At 41.7% G+C, this 20,392-nt stretch overlaps 1 protein-coding gene across 1 annotated transcript; it reads left to right on the top strand.

The window, feature by feature from the left end:
- The first annotated feature begins 5,007 nt into the window (after positions 1–5,007).
- TMEM273 (transmembrane protein 273) lies at positions 5,008–18,597 on the top strand. Its single transcript, XM_005417391.3, has 6 exons — positions 5,008–5,116; positions 9,590–9,643; positions 10,371–10,481; positions 10,982–11,006; positions 17,706–17,732; positions 18,515–18,597. The coding sequence occupies exons 1-6, from the start codon at positions 5,065–5,067 to the stop codon at positions 18,516–18,518; spliced, it is 273 nt and encodes a 90-aa protein (XP_005417448.2). The 5' UTR covers positions 5,008–5,064; the 3' UTR covers positions 18,519–18,597.
- The last annotated feature ends 1,795 nt before the right edge of the window (positions 18,598–20,392 follow it).

A 20,392-nucleotide genomic window follows, 5' to 3' on the forward strand; every position in this document is an offset into this window, starting at 1 on the left:
CAGAACTGTGCACATGAGCAGGACTGCTTTCACAGGCAGATAATGTAATCTGTTTTGGGGAATCTGCATGGAAATGAATGCTGAATTGTTGTTTAACTGTAACCTGGCGTTTATGAAGATGTCTAATCACTTCTAGTGCTCTTAGATGTAAAAGCAGAAAAAAACACATTTATAATCCCAAAGAAGGGATTAGCTTGTTTTTGCCTCTTATAGTCTATTAAAGATGCAACATTTGCTTTAAGTCAAGAGAAGTCCCAGCTTCTTAAATGCCTTGTGTAAGTGCAAATATTAGCTGGCACCAAAATGGGATAGAGTAGGTCTAATGTCATGTCACCAGTATTGCCCATATTACAAAGAAAGTGGCAATTCCTTTGAATAGGAACTGCATGGTTTGTCCAAGTAACTCTATGTACATTCAAAATTGGCTTCTGACAACAGGATTTCAAAAGTAAAGTGCAACATGTTTGTACATGCAAGGAATAATATAAATGAGCTGTAGGACCCCAGCTGTCCACTGTTCACTAGGCATAGTTGCCCTTGACTAGCAGTCTGACAGCAAAACTTCCTTATCACTAAATCAAACATACACACACACCCAAAACCACAAGCTGAACATTTCTACCCAGAAACTAACCAGGCTTTCTTGTAGAAGTTACATATTTCACGTTTCATGTCCCCTCTTTTGATGGTTGAACTGACAAGCAATAGAAAAAAAAATCCCAGGGTACATCAAATTTTTGCTATGCCAGTGCAATGGATCATTCTGTTCTCTGGTTACAGCACGTCATGAGAATGCAATTCAGTGGGTGACCCAGCCAAGAGGGGATAACAGGGACATGAACTACCTGAATTACCACTCCTGAGCACTGAATGGAGCACTGAATCTACATTTTCACAAAGGAACAGCTGGAGTTTTTCAAGAGTTAATTCCTCATAAAGATGTTCAACCTTTCCACTCTTACAGCATATTTTCTTTTGAAGATTTAGTCTATCTTCTACTCCACTACCTATGTTCTTTAGTAGATCATTTGGAGGAAACTCACCATGGTTTCCTTTTAATAAAGTCCAACATGCTTATACAGATACAGATGGACAGGAGATGCAAGAATATTGGATGGAAATTGGACATACTTTACCCTTTCCTCTTGCTCTGACTACATTTTGCTCCTCCTCCACACACTCCACCTTCAGAGAGTAAGCACCTAGCCATTTTCAGACGTTGCTTAGGAGCTTTCTAAGTTATCATCATACACGTCAAAGGTATTTTAAGACACAGCTGAGTGTATCAGAATATGCAACAATGACAAAGCCAGGCTGCCTGGTGTGTTTTGTTCATGCTGTATGAATACCTACATAGGAAAAATTCCAGCAGTGCTGCTCAGTAAAGGAACTTTATCAACAAACACCCCTCCAGTGACTGAAATAACCAGAGGACCAGACAATATCATCCAATGAATACTGGAGCCCTTCATTTAGGGTCACCCAGTCCAGAACTCACTGCTCAGAGAGCCAAACTCTCCCACAATGACTTCTTTCATGAGCTTTGTGGGATTGTTTCCTCTCCCTGTAGCATCCCAGTTCCTCTGGCACTTCTACAAATACTACAGTATCTCCACTGGGGCTTACAGTGCTTCAGAGAATATACAACCTATGGAAAAATCTCCTCCTCCAGTTGCTCACTCAGACTTCAGCAATGAGACAAATAATGTAGAGACTGCTCCAGCACTGTCTTTCCTGATGCACACAGAGATTTGAGTACATGTCCCAAGGCACAATTTCTTTGCCTCCTTGCACCTCTTGGTGACAGGGGCAAGCTATAGCGTCCATCAAGTAAAATCCAGAAAACACGTTTTTAAAATGTACCAGCATCTCTGTAACACAACACATTACTTTACATGGAAAAGGAAAGAGAGGTGGAGGGGAATAAAAAAGGAGCAAGACTGGAATGCCAAATGGTTTCCCACAGTATTCCTTAACACCAAGGGAGGAAAGCATTGAATAACTGGTGCAGGCGTGTTTCCCTTTGTTAACACACCCGACATCTGTGATTCTGCTGCTTGCTGCCCTGTGGAATCCCTTCCAGTTGTCCCAGCAGCTCAGAGTCCTGACAGAGGGGGTGATCGAGAAAATAGCAAAGGAAGAGCAGCTGTGAGTTTTCAAGCATAGTTTCCATTTGTTCTGGATGCCCACAGCAAAAGCACCTTGATTTTTTGGCAGTAGCCAGCCTGAACATGTTTTCTTCAATTTGTTCCATGATGTGACATGACATGTTAATGGAAGGCAGCATACCCACACACAGCAGGCTGCCTGAGGTTGTCTAACCACCATGGTATCCATCGAGAAAAATGCACAACATCTTTCAATCTTTTTCAATTGGACTCAAGATTTACTTGGCCACACTCTGAAAACATATATTTGAGCCTGAGGACTGGTTCTGTGTGATGACGAGCTCTCCTTAAGCTGTTAATGAAACAAAGGAAATGACTCCTTGGATCAGATCAAGGAACTGTTTCAATCGGTGCCCAGCTGAAGTGGATGCTGGAATCCTGTCAACAGAGGATGTTGACATGAGTCAGCCAGCAATGTTTGCATGGGTCAGCCTGTAACAGAATATTCTTCTTATATAGGGTGTTTCTTTTTGATTTTTCACTTTGGGACTGCATCCCATTGCACTGACCTACTACTTTCTTTTCAAATAGGTTAGCTTGCTATTATTGAAAGAGCTTTTGTGTATTTGCCTGTCCGATTTATCCTGCCGAAATTCTTCATTTCACAACATTTGGTTTTTTCATTTTTTAAGAAAATCTCCTTTTTGAACCCACAACTATCGTGGCACCTCATGCTATCATAAGCTGTTGCCCTGGTCTTTGCTTCATGGTGTTCAGTGCCATCTGGGTCCATTTTTTGCCCCATAGAATGAATTCCACAGACAATCAAAGTTGGCCAGGACAGATTTCTTTTGAACCTCAGATGGAACAGAAGGAACAGCATTTTAGTGTGTCTCTAATTATATCCACCATGACAGTTCATATGTGTAGCAATAAAAATAACCATAAACCTACCTATCATTAAAGTAAAGCAAACAGCTCCTCTCTGTATCATCATACACAGGTACTGGAGTTGCTAATAAACCAGGAAGAGCACTGAGGCACTGGAGTAGCATCTTTCCTATCTCCACAGTTTCTTAAACAACTTTAGAGGCGTATTTTTATTAAGTATATGAAAGGCAGATGATCTTAAACCTCAAAAAGAGTCTGTATAATAATTGTGTGCTCTTCTAATGCTCTCCAAAGACCTATTCAGAGTCCGTTCTGAAAGACAATAATATATCAAGAACTTCTGCAAACTTCCTCCTAATGAACACATGCCAATTTGAGACCAAGAATTCTGGCCTCAGAGGACAAAATAACCACTGCACTTAGTCTCTGGGTGTTTTGCTACTTTATTTCAGAGTGATTCAAAATCTAATTAAATTTCTAAACTCTAATGAAATTACAGAAGAAAAATCATTTAGGATTATATTATATACAATTACTCACAGCTGAAAATTACAGTTAGCCTCTTTCACCAAGATAGGGTCTCCTGAGAAATCCTTGTTATTCATATAACGTATAAATCTGACATTACTCCCACTATTTACAGGTCGAAGGTAAAAGCAGAATTAATTAAACATATATATCCTACCCAGTGGCTGGAGGGTGAAGAACAGAGGGAAGGCTGATAATGATGACAGTGCTTGAAACCACATTTCCCAATTTGGTCAAGAATCAGAATAAACCTATTACAAAGCAGGATTATATTAAGTCTGTTTTATTCTGGTCAGTGCTTTTCCTTGCTGGAGGTATGCTGTGAATAAGAACAGTGAAGCTTATACAGTCAGCTGTGTGCAGTCACCTAGATAAGTTCTTTGAAGCATTCATGGAAAAGTAGCAATGGAATAAAGCAAATAGCTTTAGGGATTTTATCCAAATACTCAGATGCTTAGTTCCATCTCTGAAATACTGAAACTACATGAGACTGCTGATTTGGGCCATCAGAAGCAACAAAAACCAACAAAAGAAAAATAAAGCAAAACCACCCCCAAACAAAAAAAAAACCACGCCAACCACCAAGCCCCAAAACAAAACAAGCAAGCTGACATTCCTGTTATTACTTCTAGAAAAGGTTTTCAGGAACCTTGAAGCATGGGATCATTTGCAGATGAAACATGAGGTACAAAAACACTGGAGGTTTCTTACAAGGGTCCTGATCTTTCCCATCCAGCTAGTGCAGAGATTTTTGTTTGCTTGGTTCTGGTGTTTCCAACTCTGGTCCCATAGAGAACCAGGAGCAGAGAAAGAGCAAAAATGAACTACACACACACACACGTGTGTGTGTGCACACCAAAAGTACAGGTCAAGGCAGTAATAAATACTTTCTATGACATCTGCCACACTCAACCTGTTGTACCAATGCTTCACACAGCAAGATAGGACAGGGACATCAAGACATTTTTCTTAGAAGTTGCTGTCAGGGAACTGTATTGCAATAGTTTAGCAGCCATAGTGTGCTGCTTCTCTACTTCTGAAAAAGCCGATTATGAAAGGGAAACATTCAAATGAGTGCTCTGCTGAAAACATGACAGCATTCAAGTTGAGTTCATATGAAAGGTAGCAATACTGAAAGAGAATGCCTCAGAAAACTCTTCTTCTAAGACAGAAAGTCCACTTGGTTATCGACGGATTCAGAAGATTTCAGCAGAAAAAAATTCTGGTGGTAGGACATTTTCAATTTGCAAAAACAATTGCTAGTGTTCAAAGGTCCTTTAGAGAGCAAATCTCTAATCTCAGTTGAACTAGGCTGTGCTGTTGGCTGTCCACCTTCTCCATAAAACATTTTCAAGTTTGTTTATGTATTGAGCTTAAACCAAAAAAGGGAACTTCTGTTTGCAAATCTAACTACTCAGGATATGACTGTAGTTTCTCAATAGTCATGTGACCTGCTTTAGCTTTTTTTTTCAGACACTGCAGAAGAGCAAAATTCATGAAAACTTGAGTGAAACCACTCTGTTGTCACAAGTTCATAATGACCTTACTAACAACCTGGATATCAGCACCAACGGCATTTCTTCTCTTATGTAAGTGATCTAACTTATTTGTTTTCCATTATTTCTGAGAGCTTTTATTTCTGAGCTTGATGGGCTTATTTATTCCCGAGCTTAATTGTCTATATCTTGTGTAAAACTTTGTTTCTTGGAGAAAAAACATTTGTTGAGCCAGAGGGGTATTTTGCCGAGTTTTCTAGCTCAGGTTTCTTATTCTGGGTGCAAAGGGCTCAGCTGTGCACAGTCCAGAAGACACAGTGAAGTCAAATGCCTGCAGCTTTGCAGATTAGATATGCACCTGCTGAGCACCTGGTTTAGCACTTTGTTTCGTTCTCCCTGTCCAGGAAACAGTACTTCAGCAGAGTTTGAGGGAAAACTGACCTGCGTGCATGCTGGCTGCAAGCTGCTTTTGGACTCTGTGCCTCTCCCTTACCGAACTGCCAGAGTCCCGACTCACGTTGCTTCTAATGCTCCCTGCTGGCCCAAAGCACGGCTTTCCCACAACCTGTTTCCTACTTCGTTCTTACTCATCTCCACTTTGTGCAGGGAAGAAGCGGGGCTCACGGCTAGGAAGCCTCAGCAGGGCTGAACAGTGGGACAATGCGGTCTAACGGGAGGGGAGCTGGCAGCAGTTCCATGGGCTATTGCCGTCCCTGGGCGCTTGGTAAGGGGGCAGGCACCACCCTCTGGTGGCAAGGCTCAGCTTTTACCTAACGAGCTCCTACCATGCTACCCAGCTTCTGCAGACACTCACAGAAAATCACCATCTACACCTGGGGAACCCCACAGGAGCAGTTCGCCCCACCTGAGACATGCAGACCAGGTATTCCCGCTTGCATCCACTGGGTATCTGCTCCTGCCTCACCTTCTGCAAAGCTGTCCATAGATCTGCCGCAGTGCTCTACCCTGCCTCTGGGGCTCCCAGAGATTTGCTTCCTTTCCTATTTGCTGCCTCAATTACAAACAACAGTGAGTTCCTGGCTGCTGCAAAGCCACAGCACCAGCCATTATCTGTTGCAACGAGGAGAAATAGGAGTTGTTGGAGGAAGGGAAAAAAAGTCACGTGAACGCAGGAGGTAACAAGCAAAGGGACTAAGGCAGATGCTGCGTACTTAAAAAGACGAGGCACACATTGCTGTTATGGCTGGTTTACAATACCTAATCCGGTGGGGAAATTGAGCTCTTCCTGCTCCCTGATTTTATGCTCAAATTGCATTCTGCACCCTTTTCCTGGCCGAGCTGACCTCTGGGCAAGGCACGGCTGTGTCGCAGAGCGCCCGGGCACAGCAGTGTGACACAGAGGCTGCTCTCTGCTTGGCTCAGCTCTGTGCGCAGCAAGGCCTGGGCAGGGCTGACTCTGCCCAGAGTTACACCGAGATCACAGCCTGGAGGCTCCCAGCCCAGTGAGTTTATCTGCGGCTCCATCGCCTGCTCAGCAGCTCCAGCTCGCAGGGGGTGACCACAGCGGCAGAGCCATACTCCGCGTTACAGGGCCATACTCCGCGTTACAGAGCCATACTCCGCGTTGCAGAGTGATGCTCCGAGTTGCAGAGTGATGCTCTGAGTCGCAGAGTGTTTGCAGCCGGCAGGGAGAGCTTCCCCGCTGGAGCCCGGCTCCAGCCCAGCTCACCCGGCCCGGCGCGCCCAGCGCGGCTCCCCCGGCGCGTTCTCCGTTCCTCCTCCTCCAGTGCCCCCACCTGTGTGTGAGCAGGGCCCATCCAGCCCGCGGTCTGTGCCAGCAGCACACTCACCAAGGCGTTCCCCAGCGGCTGGAGGCGCAGCCCGGTGTCTCAGAGGGCTCCTGGTGCTGCCGGAGCCGGGGGCACATCCCCATCCTGTGCCAGCTGCACACCGTGCCCGAGCCAGCACATGGCACAGGGCAAACAGCACCGGCACTGGCTTCGGGGCTCTTTGAAAAATGATCCACAGGTCACTCAAGCCTGGGTATCAAATTCATCTGCTAGGCTCTTCCACACAGGAGCAAGCACTCTGCAAGTCCAGAGGGTTTATTCAAGATGTGAGAGTTAGTCTAAACTCTCTACAGAGAGAGTCAGAAATCCAGCACTGGGACTAGAGAGCTGCAGAGTTTAAGCCATCATTTCCAACCCCCCCAAATGGGAGATTTTTGTACACCCCCAAAAGATCGAAATTGCAGATAAGATCAAGATCAAACAGAAAAAGCGTGTATTTGAATTAGTTAATCCACCTATTTCCGCCCAAGAAAAAACTGAAACAAATAGAATCCACCTAACACTGCCTTCAAAAGCAAACGGTATTTAAACAGCATCCAGTAAATGATATTAAACCTTAATTAAAAGCATATTGCAAGAATGAATTGAAAATATTCTCTTTAGTCTTGTGGGTTTTCAGAAATTTCCCTCCCTTTTTAAAAAGAAACTAATAATTTAATCTCAATATATTAAACTGACCTACATAAAATATTCCATGTAAAATATTATTTCTGCCATAAAACACATAATCTGTCACTGGTTTAATTCCATTAGAAAGCATACATTAAGGTCTATGTATTATGATCATTAGAATAATAAAAGTAATACAGTATCACTTTTATTATGCTTGAATTTAAAACATTTTTCATATGAGCACAAAGAATAATTAAGGGGATGGAAGAAAGGTGGTTTTTTTTTAATTTATAATGAAATAAAATCACAGGCGAGAGCAAAGAGACCAGCTTTTAATATGGAACAAACAGAACCTATGCTTTTTGTGCCCACTGTGTAGCCTTAGAGCTTTTTGTTCTCTATAATTTCCTTATCTTTGTAACTTTGATTTTGGTCATTTAGTATAGCCAGTATAAGCATAGATTCTCTACCCCTTACAACTCCTCTTCTGAGTATCATGGAGATTTTGGAGGGAAAACATTTCTGCTTGTACAAAATAAGTTTCCAGATATTTTCATTATATAGAAAAGTTTGGCAAAGAAAAAAATAAAGACTTTCAGCTCTGAATTATAGTTCCCAAAATATATTTGCTTCAAGATTTTTTTAAGCTCTTCTCCAGATTTTTGAAGCTTGATTTGTCATTTATTAAAATTTGAGAATAGAAATGTGATTAAGACCAGGAAATAAAAATAAATCAGTTGTAAGCCACCCAATATATTAGATTTTTTTGGCATAACCCTGGAAGTCCCAGGGCCCACACTCAGCTCAAGAGTTTTAGCAGTCTGAAAAGCAGACACAAGATTATTTCTTTGGTAAAGATACCAAAATGCCTTGTTTTTTAATGTAAGGACTATGCTTCAAGCTTAAAAGCAGTCATGTTTCCAGCATTCATTTTACTGGACAACAAATGAAAGTACCTCAAGAAAATAAAATACTTGTTCCACTAAATGTGGAGGGGCGGAGCTGGGACATACAATGTTGGACATCTTATCAGTAGGAAAAATGAGTGCATTTAAGACACTGAAATTCTACTTGTGTTTCAGCCAGACAATACTCCCTCCCAATTGCTGCTGTGGTGGGGAAGGCTAATGCTAAAAGATGCTGTTGAGTGCAAAGCAGCTGTGTCCCCACCAGGTGCCCCTTGTACTGTCACCCCTGGCAAAGAGCAGGGACCTCGTGCTGTGCCTGCAGCACGTGCAGGAGGCAGGGGTTGAGCAGCACACAGGTTTAGAATGCAGGAGTCATATCTGCCTTTAAAGCCTTCTCATGCAGCACCCCATGCAGCTGCACATCAGTTTCATCATTTGGAGCTACTTGAAAAGCCCTTGGTGGAAATATCCTTGCACTGAAAAAACATTCAGTGTACATTTTTAACGATTTCCTATAACAACCAAGCAACATTAAAACTAAACACTACCTCTCCTTTTTCTCATTTTTTAAAAATGTTGATTCTGTTTTCTTGCTGAAGTATGTGGGAATGAATTGTTTTCTTCAAAGCCACTCCATTCTGAGGGCCTGCACACTGAGCATCAGAGTGGCTTAGTGGCTTTATGGAGTAGGAAAGAGCCAGGAGGTCTCCTTTTCATGAACAGGGAACTTGGTGTAGAACTCTCTGGACAGGTTTCCAGACCACAAAACTTCCTTGCAAGAGGAAAAGACTCTTCTCTGCCAGCAATAAATCACATTCTGAAGACTGGAAGGATTGGGATTCATGGGGAAATGGGTGTTGGGCTATGCCATATCCTTACTTATTAGCATGTTTTATTAGCTTTAGTGCATCTGTAATCTTTTCCTTGATTTATTGCAGCTCCTCTTGTATAGAGCTCTCTGGCTTGCAGTGACAAAACCATGGAATGGAAACAGTGCTAAGGCAACAAAAAATTTTGGAATTGTATTTTCTCTTCTGGTCAAAAACTGACACATTTCTATGTGCGTGGCCACATTTCTAGGATGCCTTCATTAACTTGACTGATAACATTTCACTACTACTGCAGGAAGGCTCAGATTCTATCCTAAGATTTATTAGAATCAGCTACCCCCTTGGGAAAAGCCAGAAATGGCATTCTGCTCAAGGTCCTAACAGGCTAAAATATTTCCATTCCAGATTTTTGGAGAGCAAAGGTACATGCTTCTGGAAACCCATGGGAGGAGGAAATAGGTGAGTTCATGGTGGGATTTTCACTTCCAGACAGGAAGTTAGAGGAAAAATAACAAAACTGAGTGTCCTTAGCAGACTTCATATACTTTTTAGGTGTAGAAGATAAACATTGTGAGTTTGTAGTTGCCTGTGCTGCAGAGTCCTGCCATGTGACTGACTCTTTAAATTACGTGTATGAGGACAGAGCGTGGGACTCAGATCCTGAACACAGGCACTCCCTGCTTGACATATAACCCTTGTGTACACACAGTGATGCCAAATTACAACACATAGGTTACACTTTCAAATTTTCCTTTCTCCCAGCAAAGATTTACTGAGGCAGAGCAGCTGGGCAAGGCAGGAGGCTCAGGACTGGGAGGTGGATACGTGCATGTGCATATCTGGAAGCAGCAATAACAGTTTGGAAGGATGCAGATTGGCAAAGGAGTGTGGATGGGGGATTTTGCTTTTGGGGTAAAAGTAAAGCCCTGGCTCTAAAACTCAGCTGAGACCTGTGCACACCAAAAGCTGAAGTTGGTAATGATCATAAAACACCCTCGAACCCCTTAGCCACAGGTTCACATGGCTTCATTGTACACAAGGATTTTAAAGAACAGACTCAGACTCTCCTCAGCCACCTACTCTGGCTCAGTTTTTTTTTTTTAAGGGATGTGTTACATCTGAAACTCAAAGAATGTATTTATTATTTCAAGGTGTATACTCACTGAGTTGTTTTCACTATTTGCAGATTACACATATGTTATTATAGGAGTTACTCTGGGAGCAGCTCTAGCAATCGGTTTTCTGGCAGTTTTAATATGCATGATTAAAGCCAAAATGATTGACAGCGTCTTTGGAGGTAAGAAAAAAAATACTCCTGATCCCTTTTCCATAGATCTAGATCTCCTCATCTTCTGATACAGCAGATCTGAGCTTCAGTGTTAGAACTGTGTATATACAATAGTTCTGGTTTTCCTGTGAAGAACTATTTAAAATGTGTCTGAATTGCTGGACTGCTTAGAAATGCAGACTTATGCAAGTCTACTCTTAAGCCTCAAAGTTGTTTCTCATGATACCCTGGGGATATGCTACAACCTAACACAAACCAGACAAAGTATTAGCTAAGACACAGGTCTGAGAAAATTGTCATGAGATATTCCAGCTGGAAGAATCAAGAAGGGCTTTAGGAAAGCTGCATGACACAACTAATATGAAAGAGTTTTGCCTCAGAAAGGATGGCTGGATCTTTACCAACTGTAACTACATACTCCTGGTTGCCTCCTCACAAATTCTGTGGAGGCCTACCACCACTCTGTTCCTTGTTTCTCAACTAACCACATTTTTCTCTTCTCACTTTAGAGTCAGATGGCAAAATGGATAGAAGGTAAGAGTCACTGTGTTTTCTGTTATGCACAACTTCTAATTTCTCTCTCTCGTTATGCATGATGTTTCCCTACGTTGGAACGAGTGCACATAACACACACACGGTAAGCCTCTAGAGGACTGGGATATCTAGTGACTCTGCATGGAAAAAGGAATTTTCTTCTAACAGCTTCTCAACACTTCAGAAATACACAAGAAAACCCAGCAGACTGAGATTCATTTTAAAATGAAAATCCTTCAAACGCTTGTGATGAAACTTCTTTTTTTTGTTTGTTCATACCATGCATAATAACAGCAAACTGGGTAAATGGCTTCTTCTAAGGTTACTGTGTCTGCATCTCAGTTCTGAAAACCCCCTTCACACTTACAAGTCAGGGTCATGCAGTGATTGTTCCTGCTGGGAGGGATGCCTCTTTGCCCCTCACCTTCCTCCCCCTTACCCAGAAACAGTAAGGCCATTTTAGGGGTTGAGCACCTGACCAGCTCACCAGCGGCAGAGCAGTGCCAGCCTTCTTAGGCAATGGCCACTCTGCATCTCCCCCAGGGTCAGGCAGTGGGGAAGGGATGTACGGGAGCAGAGGCTCTGGACTGCAAGCTCTGGTGGCTCATGGTAACCTACAGATGTGGACACTTTTTTGTGTCCCTTGGAGACATTTTATAAGTGACTAAAAATCCCCAAACATCAATTAAAGAGCATTCTCATCAAGGGAAGACAACAGCTGTACTCCATGATTTCAGAAAGGGCTTTTGGCCTCTCTCAGAGAGCTGGACAGAAGAATGTCCCCACCACAGTCATTCCTTATAAAGAGAGCACAGCATGTGTAAACACTGAATTAAACTGAATTAAACATTGAATTAAAGACCAAAGCAAGGACACCCTTTGCAGCAGCAGCTTCAATGTTTTGTGTGCCTCACAGAGAAGGTCCCCAGTCCTGCAGCACGTGTTATTTTCCCAGGAAGACACTCTCTCAGTGTAACTGGAACAAAATGTTTCTTTTTTTTAGTAACACACCATTCTCTGACAAGACTCTGGCAATTTCTGTGTGTTAACCTGAAGTAGATTAGGACTATGATAAAGTCAGAATAACAAACACAGAATACCTGGTAAACTTTCTGATGCTTTCAGGACAGTGTAGACAGAGCACTGAATGGGAAAGTCATGAGGAAGAGCTAAGCCAGACCAGAAAAGCCAGAGACCCGAGTCAAGAGAAAAGAGAATAAAGGGATGAGAGGGACAAAGACAAGAAACACAGAAGGCAGTGGTAGATTTATTGCCTGGGTGAAATGCAGACAGGATGATCTATGAACTGTTCCACACTGGACTTCTCTAGCTCTCTTTGCTGTTTATTATGTGCCATATTTTCCTTCAGAGACAGTCTGAACATTTATTACATCACCCTCTGATCTTTCTAGGGGAAGTGGCTGACTTTGTGGTGGCAGCAAAATTTAACATCTTTAATGGTGACCTTACATTGACCTCTTTGATGTTTCCTTATCCCAATCTACAGGCATTTGCTAAAAGGTAGAGGGAAATTTCCAGTTTCATGACAAAATTCTGGTCTTAAGGCTGCAAGTGTGACACAGTACAGAAACATTTTGCCTTAGAGCCACTGACACTGACCAGTGAGACAGACTCTAATTCCACAATATTTTGGGGCAAAACTAATTATGGTAAAGATGACACTTTTATGGCTAAGTAGAAAAAAACTTAGATATCCACTGTCACTGCCTAATCAGTGCACTTCTCAATTCTGCTGTGGTAATCAGTAATTTATTATCAAATGTTTGTTCTCATTCATTTCAGGGCATCTATATATTACTCTCTGGTAGGTCACTAAGGGATTCTGTGATGCTGGTAATAATCTGTGGAAACAGAATAGACTTCTACTGGTTTTGAGGAAACCTCTGGCAGTAAAAATACCACCAGAGCTATATAAACATTTAAAAATGCCCGTAATAAACTAACACTTAGTAGGATTTATTTAGGTCACCAGAGACACATATGATAATTAGGTCTAAGTTGATTTTACTTACTTGTTTCAGTTCCCTAGGGAATTCTAATTAATGGAATTTTTAGACCAGTGGCTAGTCCTAGAAAATGCTCCAATAAAGTGAAGTCTATTATCTGAAATCACCCAATTTATTCCAACCAACCATATAGCCATCCTGAATCCCTCAGGGAAAGGCAACCTGGAACCTCTTTAGTTAAGAGACACCATCCCTTTAGGACTGGAGAGGCAAACTGGCAAATCTTCTGCACACAGCTTCATTTTCTGCTTGACCAGGGATGATTATTAGTGTTTGCTCAGGAAAAAAATACTTAATCCAACTGATAGAACACTCAACCAAATTCACCTTCAGCCAAATTTTGTTTTAAATTTTACATCATTATTCCTACAAATGCCACCAGCCACTCAACATTTTGCTAGCTTGGAAGTACTCCGAGTGTGCATCACCCAGCACTGCACTCCATAGCCAGTGGAGTTGCTCAGCCTCATACCAGCTGAAGGTCTTGATGCAGATAATCATCCTCTGTGTCAGAACCCCAATTAGCTGGTACTGAACCCAACTGACCCCTTCCAAGAACAGATTTTCACTAAAACCAGGAAGTATTTGAATGCATCCCCCTCGATAATTTCCAAAATACTTAAAACACAAGTGTTTTGATACCCACATGCCACTGACAGCTCATTGTGAAATAATTAACAGAATTTACCACTTTATTTAGTCAGGTACATAACATTAAGATTTAAACAATCAATTCACAATGGGTTGCCCTTAAACTCAATGGGATATTTACTAACACTTGAGAAGAAAAAGGCTTGAGGCAAGATTCTGTCAGCCAACAAAACAGCAATTTATATGTCAACTGACAATTATTTAACGTCCTCTTTTTTAATTAATAGCTCATGTCAGTATCAAATGCCATCTTGGTGTAAGCTTGGTAAATTATAATGCCTAAAAATTTCATGCAAGTTTAATGTATTCATAAAAATGTCTGGGCACATTTAATGCTGGCAATATTTTGAGTTAACTACAGTGCATGTCAGCCAGATTTATTTTGACAGGAGACAAAGAAAGAGACATACAGAGACAAGGAGAAGGGTGGAGAGACAGAGAATGTTTACTAAAAAGGAAAAGGTACATATTTTAAACCTGCCACAAATGAATCTGTTGTCAACACATCCTGGCAACAGCACACACAAAATTCCCCATGCCATTCACTGGGTTCTACAGGACTCCACGTAAATCATTCAGTAGAAAATCAGGTTCTAAATGCAATACACAAGTTCTTCTGATGTTTTATGGAAGAGAGGAGGAGCTTGCCAAGCGTGTTGGTGATTTTCTTTTCCTATCCAAAGTTTCATCTAAATATTCTCTTATATTTTCCCTCCTGACTTCTAAAGGACCAACTTCTCTCTCCTGTGCTTCCTAAACACAGAATGCTTTTGAGAATTGTAGTATTCTTTAAGTGAATAGAGCAGGTCTTGGAATGTAACTGCACTTTGAAAGACTCTAATATGTTCTAAAATTCACTAAAAACAGTGCCAGACATTGCATAGGAGGTGAAATTGTCCACTTTGCAAATATAAACATCACAGATGGATGGCATGGAAAAGACAAGGTCTGGGCAATCTTATGCAGGTTTCAATGTTGAGCTGCAGTTTCTTCCAACTACCAGAACTGTGGCAGCCTAAACATCTGAACCAGGAGTCTTTTCCCTAGCATTTTGCCATGTTCAGGTCTGTAGCCTGATAGGCAGGGACAGTGAACAAGATCTGATCTAAAAATATCATATCCTTCAAACAGGTTTAAAGTCAGATAGAAAGACAGACATCTTGTTTTGGAGATGAGAACGGTTCTTTCTGATCCAAACTTGGTCTATAACACTGTGAACTGCAGAATGTATTGCTTAATAAACAGGAAGCCAAAAACATACACGAGTCCCATCACCTGCAAATGAGACATAGTCTGTCTAGTCACTGGAGTCTGAGCTCACAAATAAATTTAACTGGAGATCCAGTTTTCATGCTAGAGTGGATACTTGAAAAAAACCCACATATGGGAGTCCTTTGGAAAATGGTCCCAAAATTTACAAACCAAAATCCCTAAGTAAATACAAATTGAAAAAAAAAAGAAGTTTTGGCCATGTCTGAGAGTGTCACTGGAAGAGTGGTGCACAAGGGGAAAGGGTCAATATAGAGAGCACAGGTTTCCCCGGATGCTGGGCACTGAAATGCATTGCAGCCCCTCAGATACTGTGCCAGCTATTCACAGGTAACACTAAGTTCAGCCCACAGCCTGGCAGCAAGTTCCCTGCATCTATCCTTACTCTCCTAAAACAAGCCTATTTTTTCTTTTCCTCCCCCAGGAATATTTTAAACTATGTAATCAGTTTGATCTTCTTGGATCTACAGCAGACCAGTCATGTAGATCCAGCAGAATCTTTGACACCTCTGTGTGAATGGATTCTCTTAACATCCCGCAGTGATGACCTAAGCTGTTCTTTCACTTGCCACTCTTGGTTTCCCAAGCAGACCTTCACAGGGTCTTTCATTCTGACAAGTAGGATATTCTACGTACAATTCAATCATCACACCAACTAAGTTTTCAGAAGTTGTCAGTGGTTTACATAGAAGGAAAAACAGAGTGAGCAACAACATTTAACTTCTTCAATGATCCAAATAAGCCTTGCAAAATCAGTCACAAATTATTCCTGTGAGGTCTGTTTTGACTACAGAGCCTCTCTTCACATTGCCACCGTGGCCTAAAACCAGTAGTGAAGAACTGTCATGAGAATGGGAGTGGAAGACAGCTTGGAGGGCTCCAGTCCTCTTAGGCAGGAGAGCATTTGCACTTCCCTGAGTAGATACCACCTGCACAAGGCGAGTGTGGCCCTGTTGATACACCAGCACAGGCTCAATTCCTCGCCCAGCACCGTAGGGATTAGTGGGTGTTGATAGGCTGAAGGCTGTATTCACTGCTTTAGGCTTCCTAGCATGCATCCTGGGAATTGAGTTTAATGGAAAATATTTAAAGCTTCACAGATGCCATAATAAAGCACGCTATTGCAAATAAATGTAAGGACAAGTAGAGATGATCTTAACAAATCCATGTGTGGGCAAATGTTTAAAAATGGGCAAATAACCTCAGCAGAAATGCCTGTCTCAACACCTTGTACATATATATTTGCATAAACAAAATGTCAATACCCATTCTGTGTTGAGGCAATAATCACCAGTGACTAGAGTAATAAACTGTTTTTCCTTCCTACTTCTGTCACTGCCCTGTCTAGCTGAACTTATTCTTCTGAACAACCTTGGACAAGTCCCTGGCTCAGGTTACCCTTTCCATAAAATGAAATTAATCTTTTTATCACACACTTCAAAATCAAGGACATTAAGCTTTGCACTGTGCTGGGGACAGCAGGCTTTGAAAAGCAGCAGTAAGACACTCTGTAGGCTCTCAGCTCCCTTAGCACCATTCCTGGATTGAGGGAATACAGACACACAGCCCCTGAAAGACAATTTATAAATATATATATACACACACCACACATATGTATGGCACAAACTTCTAGGGTGAGAATAATTCATTAAACCCATCTCAATGATGCAGCATACCTCACTGATGCCAGTTATGATCCTGATGGGCAGAGCCACACTTCTGGCTATTTTTTGCTCCTCTGGCCACCCTCCACATTCCCTGGGAGGGCACCTGGCCCAGGGTGTCTGTTCTCCTCTTGGATCTGGGGACTGCCTTTGTGGTTGACCTTTTCACAGCTGCCAAACAGGGAAGAATCCTTACTCCTTCCTACCCCTCTGCACAACTGTTTGAGGCTAGTCTTGAACAGCTCTAAATAATTTGATTGTAAGAGTTGGTGCCAAACATGCTGAGTCAGGAGAATGCTTTCCTGGTAATATTCAGACACCTGTCAGAGGCAATTCCTTCCACAGCCATCGTGGTTGCTGCTGGCAAACTTGCTGGTGCAAATGATTCCAGCACTGAACGAGTAATTCTACCCTTCCCTAGAGCTGCTGCAAGTCTGGATACAAAAAAAAAAAAAAAAAAAGTGAAATGTTTCTGGAAGAGTACCCTCTTCACCCCTGTCAGCCGGCACCCAGGATAACTCAAATATTAGATGCCACTGAGCAAAGAGCCTCCTACTCCCTGGCAGCACCAGTCTGCCAAACAAACTGAGTAGCTTTGTGTTGCCTAGGACTTGTCAGAGAAGTGACAACATGGGATTAGCTAGGAATGAAAGCTGCTATGATAGCTAAAGGACGGCTTAAAACCAACACAAACCAAGGCCTCTTGACGCAAGAGACAAGAGTGCCAGGTGTTAGTCAGACAGGAACAGCTTTGAATTAGAGCTCCTGCATATTCCAGCTCACAGGCTTTTGTGTATCACATTTAATTTCTGCACACAAATTCACACTAGTCTCATGAAACAAGAATCACCGATTTCAGATCCTTGTGGCGTTGCGAGATTTAACATAATCGAGGGCTGCAAGACAAGCTCGTGTTCCCAAGCACTGACACTAGATGGAGCAAACCTGAATAAAAGATTTAAAGCTGTGAAGAAAAAATAAAAAAGTTCCCGCACTTCTGCAACTCCAATGTGTTATTCATTTGAATTCTCACCTTTGATTATGGCACTGAAAGTCACAATTAATCACTCACTCCTTACACTTTGCAGGTCAAACTCGGGATCAAGCCAAAACAGGTATGTCCTGGGGGAAGGGGGTGCTGGTGGCACAGCTGGAGTGACAGTACTGGGCAGACCCAAAGCATAGAGGCACATCCACCTAGGGATGGGTGACACAGCCATAAAGGCTGTGGGCTTACCCGGAGCTCCTACTGACAGCCCAGATGTGCTGGGCCCTCTGCATGGGCTAAGGCAGGAAATTTAGCTGTGCTGTGCCACAGCTTCCCCTGTGGTTCGCCTGGAGCTCCCTGGCATAGGCACACTGCAAGGCTGGCTGCCCTGTGCAGCTACCCCGCAGCAGCAGGCACTCCAGGTAATAAACTCCTGGGAAAATGCAGCCACAAAAGGACCCAGGAGCTGCTCAGCTGCTCCCCACCCTGTGAAAAGGCAATAGTGGGAAGCACCCCAAATGATAATAGTCCAGTGTCTGCAATGCAGGGAGCCCTGGGATGCTACCCAAAAGTGCACGGCTTGCTGCTAGTGAATTCCTGCTTGGCAGTGACAAGGGCACCTGGAAGTCACCACAACAGCCACAAGCATGAATTTGTTCTGTTAATTCACTTAGGAAAAACAGGTGCCTCCAAAGGTACAAAGAAACATCTACTAAAAGAAAAGTTAAGTGAAAGGAATTTCATGAATGTAGCTCCAGCATCTCCATGAATTATTTTCTAGAATTCCTGTGATTTTTATCTGAGTATCTCCCAGCTCAGCTTTTACAGTGATGTTTTACCTGGCATAATACAGGTAAAACCAGTGCCAGAGAGTTATTGTTAACCTGCAATTTTTCTTTCTTTTCACAGATGACAGCAACGCAATAAGAAACCAAAGTACAAGAGATCAATAACCCTTTTGCAATCAACAGTTACCTGGTCTGAGGATCAATAGGAGTCTCTTGTGCACAGGCAGGAATCCTACCAATACCAATCCTTTTCTTTGTTCTTTAGTTGAAAGGCTGATTGATTGTTTACAGGAAGAGCTTATAGTGCTGCTAACTTCAATCACCTGCACCCAAAAGGACTGCAATCCCCCTCAGCATGGCTATGAAGGAGATGTGTGAGGAAAATAAAATAGATGAGCTCTGTTCACTAATAGATCCTCTTTATTCTGTAATAAGTATATGATTGATTTCTAAAGTCAGTGAAATACCAGGTAATCAGAAATGTGGCAATATAATTCAGCAGCCGAATTCATGGTCACACCCATATTTCAAGATAAGTAACTTGATAACTTGAAAAATCATTAATTGATGTTAGAACAAAAAAAGGCTCCTCATTTATTTCAGGAAATACATGTTTTGTGTTATTAAGAAAACATTTAATTAATTTAAAGTTTTAATTTTTTAGATCTAGAACTGATGTCTTTTGTAGGTGTTAGTGATGATTTCAACCATTTAAAATTAATTACAACCCTTTAAAATTAAAAATTCCTTTTTGAAATTATGTTTTTCATGCTATGTTGACACTTCATGTCAACATTGTACAAACAAGCTAATCTGTTATTTCCATAATTTCCCTATCCCTATTTTTTTAGCTTAAATGCAGTAAGTTCAATCAGAATTCGTGAATCATTTCAGTTTCCCAGCACCTTCATTCTTGTTCTCGCCTTATATGTTCTGGTGGGCTTGATTACATCAAAATTTCTTTGCCTGGCTCCAATTTCAAGCTTCTTACAGTGGGAGTGATAAGAGGAAAAATTGGAGCTTTGTTTCAGAACAATGAGAGTAGTTTAAATAATTTAAAATAATTTAAAATAATTTAAGCCCAAGTTATTCTGTAAACACTTCCCAACTTTTAACAATGCTTTGAGTCAGTGGCTCTGGTCTCAGTTCAGAAAATAATGCTCTAGATTCTAATCTGTTTAATCCTCTTCTTTCAACAATGTTGTATATAACAAATTGTCATCACAAGGTGCAAGAAAACAGGGAGATTTTTGGATTTGTCAGCTGTGAGAGCTTTGGGAACTCTTGGCCAGCATCCTCTGCTATTCCTACAGCTTCTGTCAGAAACCCAGCAGAACTTCAAAGCTTGAGGGCCTCAGGTAGATGGCATGCCCAACTTAATTAAGTAGTATCCCAATATTTCACAGCAGAGCTTTATGTTGTAGCATTACAGGATGGCTCCAAACAGGATGCTACACTATTTTACTGCAACATACCATTATCCAGAGCCAAAGACCACAACCTGTAAACAAATAGGATCTTCATAACCTTTTAGCTCAAGCCAATGTCTATAGACATATGGGTTTTTTAAACCTCTCACCTTACATACATTCTTAAAGTTCACTTTTGTACCCATTTCTGCTCTCAGTGTGACAGATCATAATAAAAATAATAAATAAAGTTTTTTCCAGCTCTCCACTAATATAAGAGATTTAATCCAACTTAAAAAACCAACCAACCAAACAAAAAAGCAATTGTAAGACTGAAGTCCAACCTAGAAATTCTGTGTGTTATTAAGAAATATCACTCAGAAAAATCATGGAGACCAGGGCCTCCTATCCAGTAACCAGCTTTCAGATCAGGCAGAGCTGATGTGCTGGGTCAGGGATTTAGAGGAAACATGCTGTTAGAGCATAAGGGCAGCTATAACAGAATTTTGTTTTTATAAAGAATAAGTTACTGTACTACTTGTAACTAACTGAAGGGATCTCAACATGGGCATTTTTTGGCTTTCACAAAG

This window comes from Geospiza fortis, unplaced genomic scaffold (genome assembly GCF_000277835.1).
Source record: "Geospiza fortis unplaced genomic scaffold, GeoFor_1.0 scaffold130, whole genome shotgun sequence".
Lineage (NCBI taxonomy): Eukaryota > Metazoa > Chordata > Aves > Passeriformes > Thraupidae > Geospiza > Geospiza fortis.